The sequence below is a fragment of the Coregonus lavaretus genome (genome assembly GCF_964263955.1).
Source record: "Coregonus lavaretus genome assembly, chromosome: 18".
Classification (NCBI taxonomy): Eukaryota; Metazoa; Chordata; class Actinopteri; order Salmoniformes; family Salmonidae; genus Coregonus; species Coregonus lavaretus.
Window position 1 is genome coordinate 23,464,852 of NC_140005.1, and position 24,189 is coordinate 23,489,040.

Sequence of the window (24,189 nt, forward strand, 5' to 3'; positions counted from 1 at the left end):
TGTCCCACCAATTCTTTCTACAAAAAAAGTAATTTTGTCAGCAAGACGCATCAATTAATTCAGGCAACTTGTTGGTGTTTTGTAACAGATGTCTCTTTCCATTCATCAAATGGCGCGAGTGCACAGTGCAATATTTGGATGCGGGAATACTTTTTGAGTGGACAAACATGCACAGGTAGCCTACTTTTTGAATTGATTTGTTTGACAATGAGATGAAAACATAACTGGTGGTGTTCATGTCAAATTAAAAGGTAATAAAACATGTTTTACCGTTAAATGAAGTCTTTACTATTAGGCCCAGAAAAAAATATATTGCGCGAAAATAAAGACGCCCGAATGTCACGGTATAATTCAAGACTGGCACAATGTTTGTGTATAAATTAAATGTCACATTTGGTATGATGCCATTTTCCACTGTTGGTTAGTGGGCAATGATATTCCTTTTTTCTTTTGGACTGTTAATCCCTTTGTAAACGAATTCTCTGTTGATCAGAATTATGAGTGATACATGTGCTGGCCAAATCTCACTTTTCTTTTTGCCAATTCGAGTGTTTTCTTTTATGATAGACATATACCACTGTTTTCTGTGTGATTATCAAGACCAGCCTTTAAATGTTCTGGTATCTACAAGGTAAGGAAGGGTTTATAGCTTCTTCTGTCTGAGATGGTGCATTTCATATTAAATATGTGACATCATGTCTAATCTAGATTAGGTCTAAAAAAGGATAGCAATATAGGAGGACCTTGAATAACTAGTCCAATATGTTGGTATGTGAAATACAAGTTTTGGATTGGAATAGTTCAAGAGGTAGTGTTTCTCTGGCGCTCCACGCACACAGGTCAGGTGGATCATTGAATGCCAAGACACGTGAACCTGTATGAATATCCGCCACCAGATGACAGTGTTATTACACAAAATGTACCCTGTTAATAAATTAATGAAAAATACTAAAGTGATCAAATCAAGCAGCTGATTTAAATGACCTCATTGACAAATCGTCAGTTGTATTTAAATTAGCTTATAGTAATGTTGTAATGATATCAGGGTATGATATAGCTCCAACTAGGATTTTTGTAATGGCATTATTAATATCACGGAGCAAATAGTATGATGAATAAGGAAATTACAATTTGAAATGCTGTTCAGGGTTCTAAAACATAACAGAAGCCAAGGAGAAAAGAAACTATGTATTTATTTGTAACAGAAATACAACCTCGTGATAGCTTATACCACTGAACAAAAATATAAACGCAACATGTAAAGTGTTGGTCCCATGTTTCATGAGCTGAAATAAAAGATCCCAGAAATTTTCCATACACACAAAAAGCTTATTTCTCTCAAATGTTGTGCACAAATTTGTTTACATCCCTGTTATTGGGCATTTCTCCTTTGCCAAGATAATCCATCCACCTGACAGGTGTGGCATATCAATAAGATGATTAAACAGCATGATCATTACACAGGTGCCCCTTGTGCTGGGGACAAAAGGCCACTCTAAAATGTGCAGTTTTGTCACACAACACAATGCCACCGATGACTCAAATTTTGAAAGAGCATGCAATTGGCATGCTGACTGCAGGAATGTCCACCAAAGCTGTTGCCAGAGAAATGAATGTTAATTTCTCTACCATAAGCTGCCTCCAACGTTGTTTTAGAGAATTTGGCAGTACATCCAACCGGCCTCACAACCGCAGACCACGTGTATGGCGTCGTGTGGGCAAGCTGTTTGTTGATGTCAATGTTGTGAACAGAGTGCCCTATGATGGTGGTGGGGTTATGGTATGGGCAGGCATAAGCTACGGACAACGAACACAATTGCCTTTTATCAATGGCAATTTGAATGCACAGAAATACCGTGTTGAGATCCTGAGGCCCATTGTGAGGTATCTGCATATCTGTATTCCCAGTCATGTGAAATCCATAGATTAGGACCTAATGAGTTTATTTCAATTGACTGATTTCCTCATATGAACTGTAACACAGTAAAATCTTTGAAATTGTTGCATGTTACGTTTATATTTCTGTTCAGTATGTCTATATAATACATATATTGTACAGTAAGTATACAAATCAGAACCATATTTGAAAGTAACAGACCAACTACAATGTAAAAAGTCAACATATACTGTAGGCTATGTGCATATATGACGCCTGCGCCAAATAAAAGAAAACGGTTCAACCGGTCTGCCATCGAAGGCATAATACAAAGAAAAAATAATATTCAAAAACCATACGTGTTCATCTTAACCAGTACACATTAGTATAAACAAAAAACACAGCACAAGCTCTGACTGTGCCTAGGGGCCTGAGAGATCTGCCATGTTGCCTTGGAGCGGTGGAGTATTGCTCACCAAGCTGCATTGAGCCATTTATTAAATTCCATGTATTTATAATGATAGTGGCTGGGGCTATGGGGCCCTTAATAACACCAACAATAACAAAACAAAAAATCTAAAAAATGCATTTAACTGCCAGCACAAAGTCCAATCACATTGGGTCACCTTTGTGTTTAAAGGCTCTCTGGCTCCAGGCAGGAGTGCTTAGCTGGTTCTCCTCTAAGCCAAGAGCCCAGAGGTAGTGAAGTGCTGCTAGCTGGCTAGAGTGGAGCTTCACTGTAAACTGGAACTGTGACTCCACGCTGCTCTGAGCCCTGTGACATCACTTTCCGTCCAGGTGCTCCAGCAGGGGGTTGGCTTCACTCTCAGGGGTCTTGACGCTGTCTGTTCTGACGATGCACGTTGGACGGTGGTGATTCAACATGATGATCAGCTGCTGCCGCTCATGCTTCAGCTCCTCAATCTGGGCTTTGAGGTCAGAGTTCATCACCTCTAGTCTTTCTGATTCCTGAGACATAGGGTGCACGAGGAAGGAAGGAAGGATAAGATCATTACTTATTCTTAGAAGACTGGTCTATACACTTCATTAAATAAAAACCTCTCACCCTTTGTAGATAGTCTGTCCTCTCCTTCTTTTTGTTTCTACAGCGTGCTGCTGCTACTTTGTTTTTCTCTCTCCTTCGTTTCCTCCTGTCCTCTTCCTCATCTCTCTACATGGATGGGAAATGCAAACACGCTTTAAAACAGAACTTAAGGTGGAAAATGGACCCAGCAATTATGGTGCAAGTGTAGGAAACCATCTAAGAGCAGGTTACATTTGTTTAAATGATAATTCTGTCCACTAGGTGATGCCATTGGTCAACATTAAGTACATACTGAAGTCCCTCTGCGCCCTGGGGAATAACATTGCCTATGTTTTGTACAAAGCTCTACGATGGTTAGAAAAGTCAAAACATCAAAAGAGTGAGTCTTAAACAGTAAAATGACCAGAAAGATGTCTGAATTTGAACTTCTCACAACATTTTCAAGAACTAAAACAAAACGTTCATTCTCACCTCTGTTTTGATGGTTAGGGGCCTCTTCCCTAGCTTGCCCAGGAAGTGCAGTGGAGAGAACATGGCCCCCAGTTCCCGGAGGTCGGCGTAGTTGAGCTGGTCAGTCAGCGTGGTGGAGGGGATCCCTGCCAGGACACCCAGGCTGGGCAGGGAGCCTGCTGTCACCAAGGGATCTGGGATTGGTCCCGGCATCATGTCAGACACGGCTGTGACCACAGCTTATAGGGAAAGGGACAAATGGATAGGAAAATACATTGAGAAGAAAATCAACGACACATGGTTTGAGATTTCACAGGTATACTTGCCTGAAGACTCACCCTGAATTTAATTCCGCTGCTCTATCGATCGCTACATACATTCAGTCTGAAACTACCATCCTACAAGTCGTTAGTTTGACTTCAAAATGAGGGCCGTTGTACATGACAAATGTATCAGCGATTGGATCGTCTCTAACAAATCTAACCAATCAGAGTATCAAAATTGATAACGTCATCATGAAGGCCAGCTCTGGCCCAACCCATCGGTTTCTGGTACAAATCATAATGATCAGAATGTGTTCGCATTCTAGAAATCGTCAGATAGGGAGGCAAATCCAGATTCATCGTGGAGAACAAACGTCAGTTGGCCAGAGCAATGTAAATGGGTAGCCAGGCAACAGCTACAGTTGAAGTCAGAAGTTTATATACACTTAGGTTGGAGTCATTAAAACTTGTTTTTCAACCACTCCACACATTTCTTGTTAACAAACTATAGTTTTGGCAAGTCGGTTAGGCATGACACAAGTAATTTTTCCAACAATTGTTTACAGACAGATTATTTAACTTATAATTCACTGTATCACAATTCCAGTGGGTCAGAAGTTTACATACACTAAATTGACTGTGCCTTTAAACAGCTTGGAAAATTCCAGAAAATGATGTCATGGCTTTAGAAGCTTCTGATAGGCTAATTGACATCATTTGAGTCAATCGGAGGTGTACCTGTGGATGTATTTCAAGGCCTACCTTCAAACTCAGTGCCTCTTTGCTTGACATCATGGGAAAATCAAAAGAAATCAGCCAAGACCTCAGAAAAAAAATTGTAAAGAAAACTGTAGACCTTCATAAGTCTGGTTCATCCATAAACTGCCTCCAACATTGTTTTAGAGAATTTGGCAGTACATCCAACCGGCCTCACAACCGCAGACCACGTGTATGGCGTCGTGTGGGCAAGCTGTTTGTTGATGTCAATGTTGTGAACAGAGTGATCTATGGTGGTGGTGGGTTTATGGTATGGGCAGGCATAAGCTACAGACAACGAACACAATTGCATTTTATCAATGGCAATTTGAATGCACAGAAATACCGTGATGAGATCCTGAGGCCCATTGTGAGGTATCTGTATTCCCAGTCATGTGAAATCCATAGATTAGGACCTAATGATGTTTATGTCAATTGACTGATTTCCTCATATGAACTGTAACACAGTAAAATCACGGAAGTTACCTTACTTCCCCCAGTCCTCCTTCATGTGCTGCCCTTCTGGCAGCTTTATGGGTCTTGCACAGCTGGTGAGCAATCTGCCCTTAATTACTCACCAGCTCCCAATCAGCCGCAATTAGTCCTGTCCGGGGAGCCCTTCGAGACCTGGCACGTCCAGCAGATGGATCCACTGCCTCGTGATGTATACTCCATCTGTTACCAGGCCTCGACGAGTCTCCCCCTGGTGGCTGACCTGCTGTACGCCCCCCCCCCAGCTCTATCGGGGAGAGGATGGTCATCAGTGCAACGTCTGTCTCCCTTCTCGATAGGGCATCCGCGTTTCCATGCTAATATCCTTTGGTCAGGTCAAAGGTGCTGATGTACCGGGCCTTTCCCAATCGGTCGATTAGCTTGTCCACCCTCGGCATGGGGTAGGCATCAAATAGGCTTATGTCGTTCACACCCCGGAAATCATTACAGAAGCTGAGGCTACCGTCCGGTTTGGGCACCAACACGATGGGGCTGCACCATGCACTGTGGGACTCTTCAATGACCCCCATCCTCGGCATAGCCTCCACTTCTTGTTTCACGGCCTTCTGTCGGGCCTCAGGAATTCGTTACGGCCTCTTTCTTACCGTTTCCACATCCGTACCCGGCCCAGGGTGTTCAATGAAGGTCGTGCGGCCCGGCTTCTCGGATCTGTTGAGGTTTCCGTCTCTTCGGTTGCCGTATGCGGTAGTTGACAGGTCCCAGTTTCTCGACCACCTCGTATGGTCTGTGCCATGTTGCCAGGGACTTACTTTCGGCCGTGGGGATCAACACCAACACCCTGTCTCCCACCTGGAATTCTCGGGGCTGGGCTCCCCGATTGTAGACCTGGGCTTGGGCGCGTTGGGCCTTCTCCATATGTTCTCTCACGACTGGCCATATGGCTGTCATCCGCTATCGCATCACCTCCACATGCTCTACAACGCTGCGTAAGGGGGTTGGGCTTCCCACACCTCCTTGGAGAGGTCCAGTAGGCCATGTGGCCTCCTCCCGTAGAGGAGTTCAAACGGGGAAAACTTTAGGTGGGGTAGCAGCTGGTCCCAGTTCTTCCCGTCCTGCTCGATGACCTTCCGCATCTGTTTGAGCGTTTTGTTAAAGCGCTCGACAAGCCCATCCGTCTGCGGGTGAAAAACTGAGGTCCGGATCTGCATGAGGGCACACAACTCTTTCATGAGGCGGGACATAAACTCTGTACCATGGTCTGTTAGGATCTCGTTCGGGATGCCCACCCGGCTAAAGAGGTGGAACAGCTCCCGGGCGATTCCCTTGGATACCGCCGCCCGTAGGGGAATGGCCTCGGGATACCAGGTGGCATAGTCTACTATTAACAAGATGTACCTGTGTCCTCATGCAGTCTTTACCAGGGGTCCCACTATGTCCATGGCGATGTGTTCAAAGGGCACCCCGATGATCGGCAGGGGGACCAGAGGGTTTCGGAAGTGTGCTTTCGGGGCAGTGAGTTGACACTCCGGGCAGCTGCAACAGTAGTCTTCCACGGCCCTCCTCATCCCGGGCCAGTGGAACCGGGTGGCGACCCGTTCCCGGGTCTTCTCCATTCCCAGGTGCGCCCCCAACAGGTGGGTGTGGGCCAGCTGAAGAACGGTTCCTACATACCGTCGGGGCAGCAACAATACCTCTCTTTGTTCCCCCTGTTGGCGCGACACACATTCTTAATTTGGAAATGGGGTATCGCCAGTCACTCACCCCCGGAAGTAGCTGTCCATCCACCGCCATCACTTGGGCTGCGGCATCTTTCAAATTCGGATCCTCCCACTGGGCCGTCCCGAATTGTCCCCTCAGTTGGCCCCCAACGGGGGTCTCGACTGCCCCCTCGAAATCGAGAAGGGGAGGCTGGGCTCCTCCTCCAGTGGTTCCCCAGAGGGTTCGGGTTCCGGCTCCCCCTCTGACTCCGGACCCGTAGAGTCAGGTTGGTTAACCGGTGGCGTCCTGGCCGCACAGGCGAGGGGTCGTCCCCGCTCTCTTCTTCGGCTGGCTCTTATCTTTTTTTTCCAACTCGTGCCCCCATAGGGCCGCGAACAGCTGACAATCCCGTCCCACTAGGATAGGTACCGGCAGCTCTGGTACTGCACCCACCATCATCTGGCAGCTCCCTTGTGGTGTCCCTTGTGTTGGTTCATACGGCGGGATACCACTTTGTGTCACCGTGAACACAGGAAATTGACATCTCCCTACCCCGTTCAGCAGGCTCGTGGTTACGAGCGTAACCATGCCTCCGGAGGCTAATAGCGCTTCCATGTCGTGTCCGTCAACCTTCACCGGGACCATGGGTGCAGTTGATTCATGGTGCGCCCAACAGGAGGTGAAATAGTTCACGGCGTGACCCACCTGGCATCCGGTGCTAGCTGATGGCATCGACTCCTCTCGAGCAGGGCAATTCCAGGCAATGTGCCCCCGGGTGCCACACTCAAAACACCTCCGTTGGTCTCCATCTACCTGGAGTCGTCGTTGGCGGGTCGGCCCTTCCCCAGCCGTCTCTCCATGGGTTTGTGGTCCCTTGGCCCGGCCGACTGTCGGTTCGGGGTACACCGCGGTGGGGTTGTCCTTCCGTCCCCTCGCACAGGTCTCCAACTTGTCCCGGCTCCCCCTCAGTAGGGCCTGAGTGTTCTGATGCGTCTCCACTGCTTCCAGAAGGCCCTCCAAGGTCTGGGACGTGCATAGGCTCGCTGCCCTCTTCATGACGTAGGGTAGCGCCCGTACGAAGCGATCCAGGACCATTTTGTTGAGGAGGGAGAGGGTGGATACGTTGGTTAGGAGCCATGCCCTGGTGATGCGCAGAAGGTCGCTCATCTGGGTTCGGGGGGGATGCGTCGGGTACGAACCTCCAGTCGTGGAACCGTTGAACCCGATGGGCCAGGCTGTACCCGTAGCGGCTGAGTATCTCCCGTTTGAGTCCGTCGTAGTTAGCCGCCTGTTCGTCGTTCAGGTCCCAATACGCCTTTTGGGCATTCCCAGAGAGGAACGGGGCCAGCAGACTTGCCCACTTCGGCCTTGGCCATCCTTCCCGTAGTGCTGTCCGTTCAAACGTACAGAGGTATGTTTCAATGTCATCGTCTTCCGTTAGCTTGATTAAAAACTGGTTGGGATGGGTTTCAGGAGATGCTCCTCCTTGCAGCTTCCTGACTTCCTCCACAAGGCGGACGTTTTGTAGTCGCTGTTCCTCCAGCGTTCGTTCCTGAACCGCCTGTTGTGCTTGTTGGGCCCAGACGAACTGAGCTATCAACTCGTCCATGCTGATGCTGTGTAAACGTCAACCCTGATCTGACCACGTTAACAAAGTGCCCGCATTCTCCACCACTTGTGGCAGATCAGGGGGTTGGGTCAAAACGTTTACACAGATCAGACACAGACAGAGTATGATTAGCTCGGTTTCAAGGGTGTTTATTAATAAAATAATCAAAAGAAAAGGTTAGGTCTCCCCCATGAGATCCTCTCCAGGAAACCGTCTCCAACTACACGGAAGTTACCTTACTTCCCCCAGTCCTGCCCTTCTGGCAGCTTTATGGGCCTTGCACAGCTGGTGAGCAATCCGCCCTTAATTACTCACCAGCTTCCAATCAGCCCCAATTAGTCCTGTACGGGGAGCCCGTCGAGACCTGGCACGTCCAGCAGATGGAGCCACCGCCTCGTGATGTATACTCCATCTGTTACCAGGCCTCGACGAGTCTCCCCCTGGTGGCTGACCTGCTGTACGCCACAGTATGTAAACTTCTGACCCACTGGGAATGTGATGAAAGAAATAAAAGCAGAAAATAAATCATTCGCTCTACTATTATTCTGACATTTCACATTCTTAAAATAAAAGGGGTGATCCTAACTGACCAAAGACAGGGAATTTTTATTAGGATTAAATGTCAGGAATTGTGAAAAACTGAGTTTAAATGTATTTGGCTAAGGCGTATGTAAACTTCTGACTTCAACTGTATACCAGAGTTAAAGATCTGAATACATTTTACACCAAGTATTCACATCTCAAACCTGCTTGTGGTTTTGGTATAGTAGACAGATAGTTAATTAATTGGTCTACTTCCATTTCAGTCTGCTAAAGGGCTTAAATGAGGCATTTCCCAGGGTGCACCTGGTCTCCCTGGCAGCCCTCTCTAATGAATTGTTGGCCTGTTCCAGAGCAGGAGGCCGAGGCTGTCTCCCATTAGGCCATTTTATTATTTAATCTCTCTTTTTTTTCTGGAATGTATGTATGTATACTCCCATTTACATAGATCTTGGCAAGGATCTATGTTTTTCTTTTTCATTCCAGAGGAGGCCAAGAGAGAAGCACACAGCCCTGCACAAAAGTAGACTCAGACATATTCCCCTTTATTCCAAGGAGATCTGCAGCCAGCCCTTGCCAAGAAACATCCGTTGCCCATGTTTCCTCCATATACGTTTTTTTCTACATGTCAGGGAAGTGGAATGTGGCTACGGGAGCTCAGGATAATGTAGCCAACCCTGGTCCCCTGATAAAGGTCATTTCTCAAACCCTTCTCTTCCTATTTTGTCTGACTAAACTGACACAATACAAGATCTACATCAACACGTCATTGAGTCTTCCCTGTAAACCTGTTTTGTTTATAACTGTAGTAATATACATTATTCAAGGACATCTGCCTTTATTCCCAGGTGAGTAGCAAGTAATTCATTTGGTAGGATGACGGATATTACACTGTAGCTCACTAAACAGAGTCTCAACAGTCTGTTTAAACAGAAGCATTGTACATATAACTGTTTGAGAACACCTTTCTTGATTTTACTCATTTTTGCCACACTCATTTGTAAGCTTACATCAGCCAACTATTCAATGCCAAGGTTGGCATGAAAATCAGCAAGCTCTAAAATCAAAGAGAAGGTGCATGGAGAGAGGTAGCCAGGGACAACAGCTAGCTAACTCAACTCTCCCAAGAATATCAGAGCCAAAGCACGCTGCAGACAAGACCGCTGTCTGATTTCATTTGCCCACACGCATTCACATTTCCCACCACATTATAGATGGAAATGGCCTCAGAGGCACGTCAGCAAATACTCACTCACAACACCACCAGGTATCACCACTGGGATACAATATTAATAAAATAATCATAATAGTTTACCCCTTTGCGCTGAATGTACAGTATTCTTCCAAAATCTAAAAAAAGTTATGGCTTATGGGCCCAGCAGTATAGGCAGAGTGAATGATGAGGAAAAATAAACAGAACAGAAACAGTGTTCCCTTTGTTTGAAAGCTAGCAAAAGAGTGTAATACAGACACCAACTACACCCCAGGATACATTGATACAGGATCATCTACACTGATCTCTGACCTTACCCCCAGAAAATTGAAATACTGATGGTTTCCTTCAATGTCTATACAGTCAGGACCTATGCTGTCTAGTTGTACAATGTTGAGTTCCAACAAATGGGACCCAAGCAAAGTAGGCCAATAACCTGACTGGGCACGGTACGGTACAAAGACAAGTAATTTAAGGTTTTGGCGTATTTGCATGCAAGTGTGTAGCCTGTTTCACTCCACAATACTCCATCCCTTTCTACCTGACCCCTTCCTCCACCACCTCCTAACTGCCCCAACAGCTGCCATTTGGCCTCCTTTTACAGCTAATGATACTACCCAATTAGGCTTTACAGATGAAAATCTGGTAATGCTCAGTTTACATAACAGAATAAATATTGGCATGTCTCAGCAAAACCTCTGCTTTACCTTATGTGCAAAATGTGATTCCATTTTTGCTGTGTGGTGCACATTTTGATTGTACCGGACTGAAACCAATTTTAAAATCTAGAAACACAAGCAAATGTCCATCATTTTGTCTCAGCGTAAAATGAGTTACAGTTCCAAAGTTCCTCAAAACAAAAGTACCAGGCACAAAAATATGAAAGTAGCATGTGGAACTCCTCTTGTCTCTGGTATTATAAGATAGATGGGGGGGGGGGGGGGAAGCACACTTTGAATATACCTTTGAGCATGGTGCAGTTATTAATTACACTTAGGATGGTGTATCAATACACTGAGTCACTACAAAGATACAGGCATCCTTCCTAACTCAGTTGCCAGAGAGGAAGGAAACCGCTCAGATATTTCACCATGAGGCAAATGGTGTTTTTAAAACAGTTACAGAGTTTAATGGCTGTGATATGAGAAAACTGAGGATGGATCAACAACATTGTAGTTACTCCACAATACTAACCTAAATGACAGAGTGAAAAGAAGGAAGCCTGTACAGAATAAAAATATTCCAAAACATGCATCCTGTTTGCAATAAGACACTAAAGTAAAACGGCAAAAAGAAAATGCCAAAGAAATTAACTTATTGTCCTGAATACAAAGCGTTATGTTTGGGGCAAATCCAACACAACACATCACTGAGTACCACTTCATATTTTCAGGCATGGTGGTGGCTGCATCATGTTATGGGTATGCTTGTCATCTGCAAGGACTAGGGAGAATAGAGCTAAGCACAAGCAAAATCCTAGAGGAAAACCTGGTTCAGTCTGCTTTTCAACAAACACTGGGAGACAAATTCACCTTTCAGCAGGACAATAACCTAAAACACAAGGCCAAATATACATTGGAGTTTCTTACAAAGACAACATTGAATGTTCCTGAGTGGCCTAGTAACAGTTTTGAATCGGCTTGAAAATCTATGGCAAGACTTGAAAATGGCTGTCTAGCAATGATCAACAACCAACTTGACAGAGCTTGAAGAATTTTTTTAAGAATAATGTGGAAATTCTGTACAATCCAGGTGTGCAAAGCTCTTAGAGACTTACCCCAAAATACTCACAGCTGTAATCACTGCCAAAGGTGATTCTAACATGTATTGACTCAGGGGTGTGAATACTTAAGTAAAATAGATATTTCTGTATTTCATTTTCAATAAATGTGCAAACACTTCTAAAAATATGTTTTCGCTTTGTCATTATGGGGTATTGTGTGTAGATGGTGAGAAAAAATATATATTTAAATTTAATCCATTTAGAATGTATGCTGTAGTCAAGGGTTAAGAATACTTTCTGAAGGCACTGTGTCTAATCATACCTATTGAGCTGTCTGTATCCTCCTGACTGATGGTTCTTTAAAGAAACAAAATATACTTCTCTGCATCTCTGCTCAAATCTGGGTAAAAGGTTTAAAAGAATTTGAGTATTATTCAGTACATTCAGTAACCTAAAAGTCACTGAATTGTTGCTAAATGAAACTGTTTATTAGAATAAATTTTTTGGGACTAGGCTATGTGATAAATCGATGTAAGAAAAATATTTGGTATAATATAGGCCTAGTGTGAAATCAAATGTAAGTAACATTGTAATACTACATTGATACATCGTCAGAATTCCATTACGTTATTGTAACACTCTTGAAAGCCCGTAGTTTCAAATTAACAAGAAAAGATAACATAACACTTCTGACTCATCATGACTCATTATTAAAGCGGAAGTTATTCTTCAGTAAGGCATGCATGTTACGTAACTGACTGTTGCAGGGTGATGAAACGAGGACAGTCGAGCAAATACATCTAAGACAATTGCTAGATCAATGTTATACTACATGTAATGAAGGATGTTTTTAATAAGTCATATTCGTTCAGGATAAATAAAGTTGTAGAGAACGACTTGTTTATTGGGTTGAATAAACGTTTAGGACTGCAACCTTGCAAGCTAAACAAAAGGAAAGCATTGAGTGTAAAAGTTATTTCTCACGAATAACGTTTATAATATCCAATAATTTTAACAGTACAGTACAGTGCTGCCCAAACCAAATAGAACGAAAGAACAGGATTGCACAAATGCAAGGATTGTGCACAATGATCCACCGAAAAGTTCATGGGCTGCTCTGCTCACACTGGCAACTCATCCAGCGTGGAGCCCCAGTATAATCAATGTTTCTCGACTACGAAGCTGTCTATTACCTGACTTTGATTTCGAGTGCAACAGTTGTCCTTTCTTCTGGTCAGCTGAAGGTCGAGAGTAGATTTTAAAAAGTGGAAATCGTTGCATCTGCCCGTTTAAATAGTGAGCGCTATCTGGGAGGATTTGGGAATGCGGAAATGATCAGTTATGCCAACTAGACCTAAAAGTGGGGGGAAGAACTGGGGAAATCCTATCCGCTCCTCCCCTAGAAACCAGAAAACAAACCACTCCACTGACCCAGTGCAGAGCAGGACAGTCCCTGTCTTCAGCCCACACACCTCCATTGGGATTCCCTCTTAATACCTGACAATAATGCCTTTTATAAACACCAATCTTGTTTAATTCGCTCACACTCTCACTTTTGCAACATGCAACAATTTCAACGATTTTTAACTGAGTTACAGCTCATATAAGGAAATCAGTCAATTGAAATAAATAAATGAGTCTCTAATCTATGGATTTCAGATGACTGGGCAGGGGCGCAGCCATTGGTGGTCCTGGGAGGGCATAGGCCCACCCACTTGGGAGCCAGGCCCAGCCAATCAGAATGAGTTTTTCCCCACAAAATAGCTTTATTACAGACAGAAATGCTCCTCCGATTCATTAGCTGTTCGGGTGGCTGGTCTCATACAATCCCACAGGTGAAGAACCCAGATGTGGAGGTCCTGGGCTGGCGTGGTTACACGTGGTCTGCGGTTGTGAGGCTGGTTGGACGTACTGCCAAATTCTCTCAAACGACGGCTTATGGTAGAGAAATGAACATTACATTCTCTGGCAACAGCTCTGGTGGACATTCCTGCAGTCAGCATGCCAATTGCATGCTCCCTCAAAACTTGAGACATCTGTGGCATTGTTGTGACAAAACTGCACATTCTAGAGGGTATTTTTATTGTCCCCAGCACAAGGAGCACCTGTGTAATGATCATGCTGTTTAATCAGCTTCTTGATATGCCACACCTGTCAGGTGGATGGATTATCTTGGCAAATGAGAAATGCTCACTAACAGGGATGTAAACTAATTTTTGCACAACATTTTAGAAAAATAAGCATTTTGTGCATATGGAAAATGTCTGGGATCTTTTATTTCAGCTCAAGAAACATGGGACCAACACTTTACATGTTGCGTTTATATATTTTTGTTCAGTAGATCTTCTGGTGACCATAGAGTTAGTCTTATCTGAAAAATATATATGCATTCATTGTAAAACTCAATGAAGCAACATTAGCTGGTATCAGTGTTTAAATATTTAGCAATCAATAAAGCACCCAACATCACTTTGAATTACTATTTAATTTGAATATTTATCAATCAGCAATAGATGCTCATTTAACTTTTTTAACTTTTTAAGTAAAAATCTGAGGTAAAAAAATAAATTATCATAATTTACATCTTGATAGATATAGCACTGGAAGTTTTCATTGAAAACTCTAAACATTGTAACGATGAGGTCAAATCACAGTTGATGACGTTGAGGTATGTACCTACTGAACATGGATGTATCCTTTAACACAGCATTCATAGCTATTGATATACTATTCCCATTGAAGCACAAAACCATACAGTTAATTCCACAATACAGCATAGATCTAGTACCAGATCAAACATATATGAAATATGAAAATTATTTGGAATTCCTCTGCATGCGTTTAAAACCAGAACATACTTCATCCCTATCAGTAAAATGTATAGCCATGCTCTTAGCTATATCAATTGTATCTGGAAGAAGTTTATACTTACTTAGTCAAACAACACATTTCATGGGTGTAATAATCAAACTGAAGTGCTGAAACCACAGCAAGTCTCTGAACCTATCACAGTCAGGAAAACCAACTAAAGTGATAAACCAATCAACTCCCTCTGCTTACATTATAAGGCCAACAGGGTTGGAGAATTGAAGATATCAACAGATTCAGCCTTGCCCCCTCCACTTTTGCGACCATCAAACCCCACTCCAAGGTGGTCGAGCTCGGGACAGGAGAATGTGAAAACAGACAGGTAACTGCTACAGGTGGGGGTGGAGGTCACAACAGGAGTGCTCAGAGGCTCTAGCTCATTAGAAACAGATTTGTACAGGGTTTCCCAGTCAGTAACCCCAAGGGAGCCGCTCAGGTCAATATCTGGGACAGAGCGGGCAGTCTCTGTGGGGACTTCCTCCTCCATGCTGGGCAGCAGATTGTCCAGGAGCCCCTCCTTCATGTCCAAAGAGGGCTCAAGGTCGTAGATGTTCACTTCAACACTGGCACAGAGTAGGATGTTGGAGTTTCCAGAGATGGCTGTGGACGGGTCATTGGGGATGTCCATGTCCTGGAGCGAGGGGGCTTCCTGGGCACTGTCCTCAGGGAGTTTACCCCCCTCTGGGCTGGGGGGGAGGTCTGGAGACCCAATGGGCTCCTGGAAAATGGAATCCAATTCTTCTGTAATTTGGCACACAGGTTTATGAGTAGTGAGGACAAATTCCAGCCTCTCTTTCTCTTTGAGGAGGTTGGCTATCTCTATCTGCAGAGCTGCTTTGTCTTTCTCCAGCTGATCAGTCTCCTTCGAAAAGACCCCAAAAAATAACACAGGAAATGTCAATCATAACTATAGGTTACTGTTTAAGATTATGGTACTATGATTAACATGATTTCCAAGGGTTAACTTACAGTTTGCAGTGAATCGGTGAGTTCCCTCCGTCTGTTGCGACACTTGGCTGCAGCCATTTTATTCCTCTCTCTTCTCACCCTCTTCTTCTCTTCTTCCTCTGGAGAGAACTGTGGGTTTCAGAGAAAAACACTTGCACCTTGAAGAATCAGTCCATTTCATCTCCTAATCTCAGACTTCCGTTGCCAAAAGCATCTTTCTCTGCAATGCGTCTAAAAATAGACCATTGTTGCAGACTCGCTGTGACCTGAATATAAATGGACTGCCTGAGCTCGGCACACAGCCAAATACACTGCTTTTGGAGAGCATGCACTGATTTAGATGTTTACACAAGTTAATGTGTTTTGTTTGAATTGTAATCAGAAAAGTGCTCTAACCTTCTCGGTTTTCCCCTTTCTGCCAGTGATTTTTCCCCTGCTCTCGCCCGCTTTGGGTGTTGCCTGGTGAGAGCTCTGCGCTTCATTGGTTTGTTTGCTACCCAGAGACGGGGAGAGAGACCTTATTATGGTCGGCTGGACCATCCACTGCAAATCCGGGGTTGTGGAAATTGCAGTCACTGTTGGAATAAATGGAGTGGCTGGTATATCCATGTCTGGGCAGAGCTCCTGCAAAGTGATATATTATCACAGTTAATTTACCACTGATGATTTTTTTTATCACAATTTGCTTAATTATTTTACTGCAAAATGTGTAATTAAACACATTTTATTCTAATGACAGAGACATAAGGCAATTACCACATTTGGATTGGGGATGTCTGTGACTCTATGCTGTATTGTCATGGCATGTACTATGTGTTCTCTTAAAATATATCTAGCCATCTAAAAATAGTCTCCTCTGGATCAATATTTTACTTTATCATTGTTACTGACGTCAACACTGACGCAGAGATGCTGTGGAGGCTCCTGAATGGATTTATTTTTCTCAATGAACCGCTACATCGACATGCTATATATTATTTATAGGAATAATATGGTAGAATCATTTACCCACCCGGCATTTTCGACAAATACATCAATATCAATGATTTCCTATTAATATTTCACACACATGAATGTTAATAGAGTAGAGATTAACACTGATAAATGATGAAAGGCAACCATATTTCAATTAATAATCGTTGACATCGTTGCGTCTGAATATTATACATCATTGCATCACAGACATCACCACTTGATTGATTCATACCTGTGCATTACTCTCTGATGGCGAAGCTGAGAAGCTGGAAATAGAGTCGTCTTGCGTCTTCTGATAGTACGTCAGGGTGTCCCCGACAGGAGATTCAGTGCTGCAGCGAGACATTGAATCGAAGTCAGGTTTGAGAAACATGTCTTAAAATATCCTTAGCTAATAGAATAATCACCCTTCTCGTCAATTTGATTTTTTCAGCAGCTTCTATTCCAGGTTTATACCTGGTAACTGATAGACTCGTGTGCAAGCCCCTCCTTTTATAGTCTGACAGACTTTTATGAATGAACGGAGGCTGTACCATCTCTATGGAGGGGAGCCACTGGACAATGAACACACATTTAGCATATTTTAGATAAACATTTGCCAAATACTCAATATCATCACCGAGTTACTCATTATTGTCATTTACCCCCAGGTAATTATATTGCACTTTTTTCAAATGCGTTTATACAACAAATACCAGAGGAAAGTGTCACGTGTAGCATGCCCATTCATACTTTCAGACACACGGACTGTGCTATTGCTTTGGTGCAAATAACAGCACACTTCAATTGCCCTATAATGCAGTTGTCTCTATATGGTTTACAGCTCACTATATGACATTTGGCATATCATTACACAATAGGCTTACTGCTTGTATATATATATTTTTTAAATTTCTATATGTTTTATTATAGGATAATTATAGGCCACTAAAGCTAAAGTGTTCTAAGAACTGACAAATCTGGTTGGTAAGTCATATAGCTCATTTTTATATGATTTTAATTACATCATACAGCATGGCAGTATAATATTAGCCTACGCCATCAATATAATGACAGTTATAGTCTACACCAGAGTTCTCATGCTTTCTCAATCTCGCACAGGAGGGATTCCATATAAAGACACTGACGTCCTGTTAATCCTTTCCCCCCAAACCTCATATCGGCTCGATCTACCAGTAATTAACCACCAAATAACATTATTAGTATTTGCATTTATTTAGTAGTTATTACTAGATAACGGTGCAAGACAAGTAACTGAAAATACAATGGATACAAAGTAGCAACAGTAAAATAATTATTTTTTATCATTTTGATGATCGTGCGCACGTTGCACTTGCAAAAAAAAAGGGCTGTGGGGCGAAGATATCACATGACTTAACCCGGAACTGAGCATCATTTAGCATCGAGAAAGTCCAGATGAGTGGCGAGCTCAGGAGAGAGAGAGAACCGGGCGACACAGAGCGTAACGAGTGACGGTGGATGGTGGTTGGAAGAGCGCGCTTATTTGAAATGGAATAGCGTTGCGGTATCTATTGATAAAGAACAACATCAAGACTTCTGTCGGATGCACTGTTGAGTGCTAACGTTACATCCCGAGGGGTTCGTGCTGATTGTACGGAGATTGTGACAGCCGGTTAAATGGCGACCCTTGAGAAGGCAAGAACAAGATGTATGTCAGGAGAAGTGCAGTATTATCATAAGGAGACGTATACTTGGAATACGGAGGAGGAATGGAGGGGAAAAGAGAGGCAGAGGAGGTCTAAGAGAAAGAGGGAAGGTGAGATTGAGTCGGGAAAAAGACAGGAGGAGAAATGGAAGTGAATGAGGGCGAAGTATTGGAGGTGGTAGGTGTGGTGAAGTTCTTGGAGACCGATTGCACCGAGGGTCAGGATAAAGATGAATCTGTGACAGTAGGAGTGAAGTTTTTGGAAAAGGTGGAACCTTGTCTTTTGGCTGATCCATTTGTGGTTTCAGGGTGGGTGAAAACAGAGTTGAGTGCTGTGGAATCCGTGAGGGTAACCAGAAGTGGTCTTGTGATAATTGTTTGTGTTTCTGCTTGTCAGTGGGAGCAGGCGCTCCGCATTAAACGAATAGGGGCAAGAGATGTGAATTGTTTTGTGCTCAAGAAAAGGGCGCCATTGAAAGGAGTGATTACTGGGGGTAGCAGTAAATGTAAAAGTTGACAAACTGAAGGGGAAGATTCCTTAATGCTTGTTGTTTGGTGCGACGCAGACAGGGTTGTGTGAGTGGTGAAACAGAAGAGTCATTGTCTGTTCTTTTGAGTTTTGATGTTGAGTCTTTGCCCGACAAAGTGATGTTAGGATATATAAGTTATCCTGTAAGAGCTTTTGTGCCAAATACATTACGTTGTTACAGGTGTCAAGCTTATGGGCATGTGGCAGCAGTGTGTAGGAGGGAGGTTCCTAGGTGTGAGACGTGTGTAGAAGGGCATGAGACAAAGGAATGTGTAGCATTGGGGAGAGTAGTGGTATGTGTTAATTGTAGGGGTGCCCATGGGGCTGGGGATCAGAAATGTCCCGTGCGAGAGAGGCAGATTGAGGTTTCCAGGGTTAGAGTAGTGCAGAGGTTGTCATATGCTGATGCAGTGAAGAAAGTAGAGGAAGATGTGTCAACAGGGAGGGATCCTGAGAGGAGTGGTGTGAATAGTAGATATGTACCAGTATAGCGGGATAGGCCAACAAGTGATATATGTTTCAGTAAGATTGGATTTTTAGCATTTATAGCAATGGTTATCAACTGTACTTGCTGGGATGGAACGTAAGTCGCAGAAAATTGAGGTTGTGGTGGCAGCTGCAGAGAGGTATTTGGGTGTGCAAGACTTGACATCAGAAGAGTTACAGGGTGTGTTAAGTGGTGGTGTCCCATCCTTTCAGGTTGTTGGCCTGAGGTAGGACTAAATATATTTAAATAGTGGAGTAGGGTGGTGTTATTTTATTATTATCATTATTTTGGGGGGGTGTGAGTAGTGTTAGATGGTAGGGTAATTTTTTTTTTTTGTAAGCAAAGTATAAGGGATTTGTACTCCAGTGTAGTAGGTGGCGGTAATGCAACATTTATTGGCTGCCAACCGCCGTAAAACCTCATCGAAGAAGAATAATTTAGCATCGAGCTAGCTTGGTGGTGACCGACTGTAGTATACAGAGCCAGCTACAGTATGTCTAGATTTTGTGTATTACTAATACTTTTTTCTGTTCTTTTTGATTTGACCTTTTCTATTACGTTCTATTTGCCGGTGAATCTTAGAAAATGTTTGCGGGAAGAGATCCACAAAGACGTGCTGGTTACAGGCGAATACGAAGTTAGCGAACAACCAAATGCGAAAACCAATCTCAAGGTAACACGTATAGCTAGCTAGCTAACGTTAGCTATACTGTATGAAATCCTTGCAATCAAATCAGTGTTAGCGTAACTTTTTGACATGGAAGCCTCGGATATGTAACTTACATCACCTAGCTAGTATCAAACAACGTCAATAGTTAGATTTTCACTGGGCAGGTCTGGGTTAGGGAGCTACTAGTAGCTAGCTAACCGGTATAGTACAGCCACTGGCTAAGGTAGTTAGCTAGCTAGCAAAATAAAATGCTGTCAGCTTGGTTCAACTGAATACTGCAAAGGACTTGAATAGCCATCAATATCTATGCAAGTATTAAACATGATGTAGCTAAGGTTAAAACATGTCAACAAAGTAGCTAGTTGACTTTGATTCGTGCGTGTGTCTTATCTGGGTCAAACATGTGTAATGTACCTACCATATGTTTAATTATTTTCCATTTCAGATCACAGATTCATCAGGTCACACCTTGTACTCCAAGGAGGATGCTTCAAAGGGGAAGTTTGCCTTTACAACAGAGGACTATGATATGTTTGAGGTTTGCTTTGAAAGCAAATCCCCCCTTGGTGAGTGTGTTTAACCAGATGTGGTCTAATGTAGCAATGGGCCTGGGTTGTTTAAGTTTAAAGCCTTGGAGTATATATGATTAAGCAAAATTTGCAGGCTGGGCCGCATTTGGAAGTGGGGAATAGTAATTTCCCAGCCTGGTCTCATAGACTAGACATAGCATAGTAAATGTAAATCCGGGACACTGAAATGAGTATGATTATGTTGCGTTTGGTATGGTTACATAAGACAGAAGGCAATTTAAAGCAAGAACGAAAGGAGGGAGGAAGGGACGGTGGATGAGTGGGTATAACGCAAACTACTTTTTGTAACTACTTTTTAGCTACTTTGCAACTACTTAGCATGTTAGCTAACCCTTCCCCTAACCCTTTAACCTAACTCCTAACCTTAACCCAGCTAACGTTAGCCAGCTAGCTAACATTAGCATTAGCCACCTAGTTAACGTTTGCCTTAGTAACCTAGCTAACGTTAGCAACAACAAAATTGGAATTCATAACATATACGTTTAGCAAATTCGTAACATATTGTACAAATTGCAAATCGTAACATATCATACTAAATTGAATGGCGGGATTTACGTACAGAATAATACGAAATGCTCTAAGACCAGGTTGCATTTCCTGGAATATTTGGCCCTGTACAATAAGTATTTTCATTCTGGGGTCTAGGTACTGGGAGGGTCCCAGACCAGCTAGTCAATTTAGACATGAAGCATGGTGTGGAGGCAAAGAATTACAAAGAGGTAAGTGCCAACTGCCTATCAGCCTTTCTCCAGGTCCATCTGGATCAGAATTGTTGTGGATTGCCATGAGTTAGCATGAGGTCTCAACATTAGAAAATACAAAAACAATGTGAAAAAGATGGCTAAGCTTTCTCAATTTCTCTTGTTTGTATTGGAAATGAAGAAAGACTAACTTTCTCTTTAACTGTCAACTTCTGAAAGCATTGTAGCTGCTGTGCATTGTGAAGACTGACACATGCTGCAGAAAATCCTAGCATGCTCACACAGATTTTTATCCACTCCACAATACAAGTGTCATACACTAATTATATATCCTACCCTATTAATGTGACTAAGTACATCCAGTGGTTAATTAAGCAATAAGGCACGAGGAGTTGTGGTACATGGCAAATATACCACGGCTAAGGGCTATTCTTAGGCATGACGCTATTATAAACTGGTTACCAACATAATTAGAGCAGTAAAAATTAATGTTTTGTCATACCGATGGTACACAATCTGATATACCACAGCTGTCAATCAGCATTCAGGGCTCGAACCACCCAGTTTATAATCAGGGGTTTATTCTGTATGGTGCTCTTTTCAGATTGCAAAAGTTGAGAAGCTGAAGCCCCTAGAAGTTGAACTAAGACGCCTCGAGGACTTGTCGGAGTCCATTGTGAATGACTTTGCCTACATGAAGAAGCGTGAAGAGGAAATGAGGGACACAAATGGTAAGTGATGTATGAAAAGAAAAGTCCAAAGTAACATTCTTTGTGACTTGTGGTCCAAGTTTTCACTCTACCAGAAAATGTTCAGTATCTTTCATATGATTCACAATCGTTCTTTGGCTGGTCTTGTGAAAGGAGTAAAACCTTGGTTTAAATTAACTCGCACCTGTTACTCAGTTAAATAGATTTTCCCTCACATTGCAGAATCCACCAACACACGTGTCCTGTACTTCAGTATCTTCTCTATGTGCTGTCTAATTGGGCTGGCAACATGGCAGGTCTTCTACCTGCGGCGTTTCTTCAAGGCGAAGAAGCTGATTGAGTAAAGCCATCAATGAAACAAGGACCATCATGTTGAGGACGTTTGGGAAATGGTGTTGGCTGTACAATTTGTGAAACAAAGTTTTTTTGGGGTGGGGGGGGGGTGCCACCCTTTGCAATTTAAAATTATTTCAGTCTTTCAGCTTCAGTTTTTTACTAGCCCCTCATCTCTGTTACTATTAGTTTTGATTAGAAATACAACAGAATGTACTTGGATACATTTTGGTTTGATATTTACTCATGCAATATTCTTGTTACTATTTTTGTTGTAGTAAATAACTAATACTGTATGAAAATAAACACTACATGCACAAAACCTCCCCTTCAAACATTCAGATGTTATGTGAAAATAACATTTCCCTAGAATGTCAGGTACATGGTTGTTTTTTATTAAAAAAACGTTTTCACTTTGATCTCATTTTGGGTGTCTATTTTGTATTTTTCGGTAGCTATAAAGACATTAAAATAATGATGAAAAGACCAGCAATGACAATACATTTGTCTCATTTAATGAGGGAAATCTCTTGGAGAAATCATATTTAAATTAATATTTTATAATTTGACAATGTAGACATCTATTTCCATTAGGTTCCCAGGCTTTGTACATTCTTCCCAGTTTTCTGAAGTTTGGTTTGGGTGGTTCCTGTGAGGGAAAAAATTATTGTTTACCAAGTAAAATTAAGTTTGACATAGAGCATTTCTGATTGTGGAACAAGACTGTCATTGGTATTTTGTTAAGAGGAATGTTTAGTGGAGCAAAGGACTGTTTTACATACGGTAAGTCTGCTTTGACCGCATCATTAAACAGTTAAGCTAATCCTTAATCAGTGTATGTCTATGCTGGTACCTCTTGGTCATTCAAGTGACGGACGTTTACCATCATGGGCACACTGGAAGGGCAGCTGGCATGAAGATCGAGAGCTTACCAGGCTGCAACACTCCTTACGGAGGCTGTCACTGAATTTGATTGTACCTGTTTGGGACTTAACACCAATAATGGTTGACCATGACACTAATTGTACCATAAGGAACTAATGAGCACCGTATACAAAGTATGACCACTGAATTAAAAATGAATTGAAATGAGGTTGAGGAATGACGCTCACCATGACATGCAAAGGAGGCGAGGACTTTAAGTACGGTAAGAGGCCGTGTCCGTCTCACTCTGCCGTCTCACTCTGTTGAACGCAATAACGGAGGGAATAAAAAAACACACAGACCAAGAGGAATTAACTCTCATATCCATACACAACTTATTTGGCGATATTGATCCGTCCTAATGATTGTTCTTTCAAATAAGGCAGCAGGGAAATCATTGTTTTCTCTTTTCTCTTTTAGAGAGTATTCCTGCTCACCTCAATCTGCTCTTGAAGGTACTGGTGGGAAGTTGCATGAGGAGAAAAACTAAGAGGAGGAAATTAATAGGAATGAGGTGATAATTTAAATTAATGAAATATTGAAGGGTACAATCATTTTGCTGAGGAGAGGCACCTCCACTATGGGTTTGATGATGGACTGCTTCCCCCGGCAAAGTTCATTGATCTCCTTCTCTGTGAAACACATTGGCACCTTCTCCATCAGCACCTGGGGATCTCCTGTCTGCAAGAACTGCATCTCCAGACCCAGGCCCCTGAAGAACGGCTGGCAGGACCTGTAGGAAGGAACATTCCATAATCAATTGTCAACAGAGGAGAAGCTGTGCCACCACCAATAATGATCCACTATAGACCCTCATTCCTAATTTATGTAGCTATTTCTGTGCCAACAGAAATTGTATTTCAATTCCATAATTTTGTATTAGGATATTGAATTTGAATTAAATATTTTTGAATTTGTAATGCACAAATTGAATCATTGAATTCATAAATTGAACTTGTATTTCATGATTTGAAACTGAATTGAATGAATATTGCATTCCGTTTTAAAATTCAATTTCAATTCAATTGAACATTCAAATTCAATATTTATATATTCTGTTTCAATATGGTAAATATTGCATTCATTGTATGTGTATCAAGTTTAAAAACTATCATTACAAGTTTATCAAAGTTTCATATATTAAACTTCTCAGATGCATTCA

At 42.7% G+C, this 24,189-nt stretch overlaps 3 protein-coding genes across 3 annotated transcripts; 1 reads left to right on the forward strand and 2 right to left on the reverse strand.

The window, feature by feature from the left end:
• Positions 1-1,175: 1,175 nt before the first annotated feature.
• Positions 1,176-12,939, reverse strand: LOC311145821 (jun dimerization protein 2-like). Its single transcript, XM_084182137.1, has 4 exons — positions 12,820-12,939; positions 3,393-3,610; positions 2,943-3,047; positions 1,176-2,845 (listed from the first exon to the last, which is right to left on the reverse strand). The coding sequence occupies exons 1-4, from the start codon at positions 12,905-12,907 to the stop codon at positions 2,660-2,662; spliced, it is 597 nt and encodes a 198-aa protein (XP_084038263.1). The 5' UTR covers positions 12,908-12,939; the 3' UTR covers positions 1,176-2,659.
• A 1,748-nt stretch (positions 12,940-14,687) lies between these two features.
• LOC311146079 (protein c-Fos-like) lies at positions 14,688-16,790 on the reverse strand (the record flags this gene model as incomplete). Its single annotated transcript, XM_084182545.1, has 4 exons — positions 14,688-15,356; positions 15,464-15,571; positions 15,839-16,066; positions 16,650-16,790. The coding sequence occupies 4 exons, from the start codon at positions 16,788-16,790 to the stop codon at positions 14,688-14,690; spliced, it is 1,146 nt and encodes a 381-aa protein (XP_084038671.1).
• A 2,668-nt stretch (positions 16,791-19,458) lies between these two features.
• LOC311145253 (transmembrane emp24 domain-containing protein 10-like) lies at positions 19,459-22,522 on the forward strand. Its single transcript, XM_084181487.1, has 5 exons — positions 19,459-19,772; positions 20,215-20,335; positions 21,005-21,078; positions 21,665-21,791; positions 21,993-22,522. Exons 1-5 carry the CDS (start codon positions 19,593-19,595, stop codon positions 22,112-22,114), a joined length of 624 nt encoding a protein of 207 aa, XP_084037613.1. The 5' UTR covers positions 19,459-19,592; the 3' UTR covers positions 22,115-22,522.
• Positions 22,523-24,189: the final 1,667 nt, after the last annotated feature.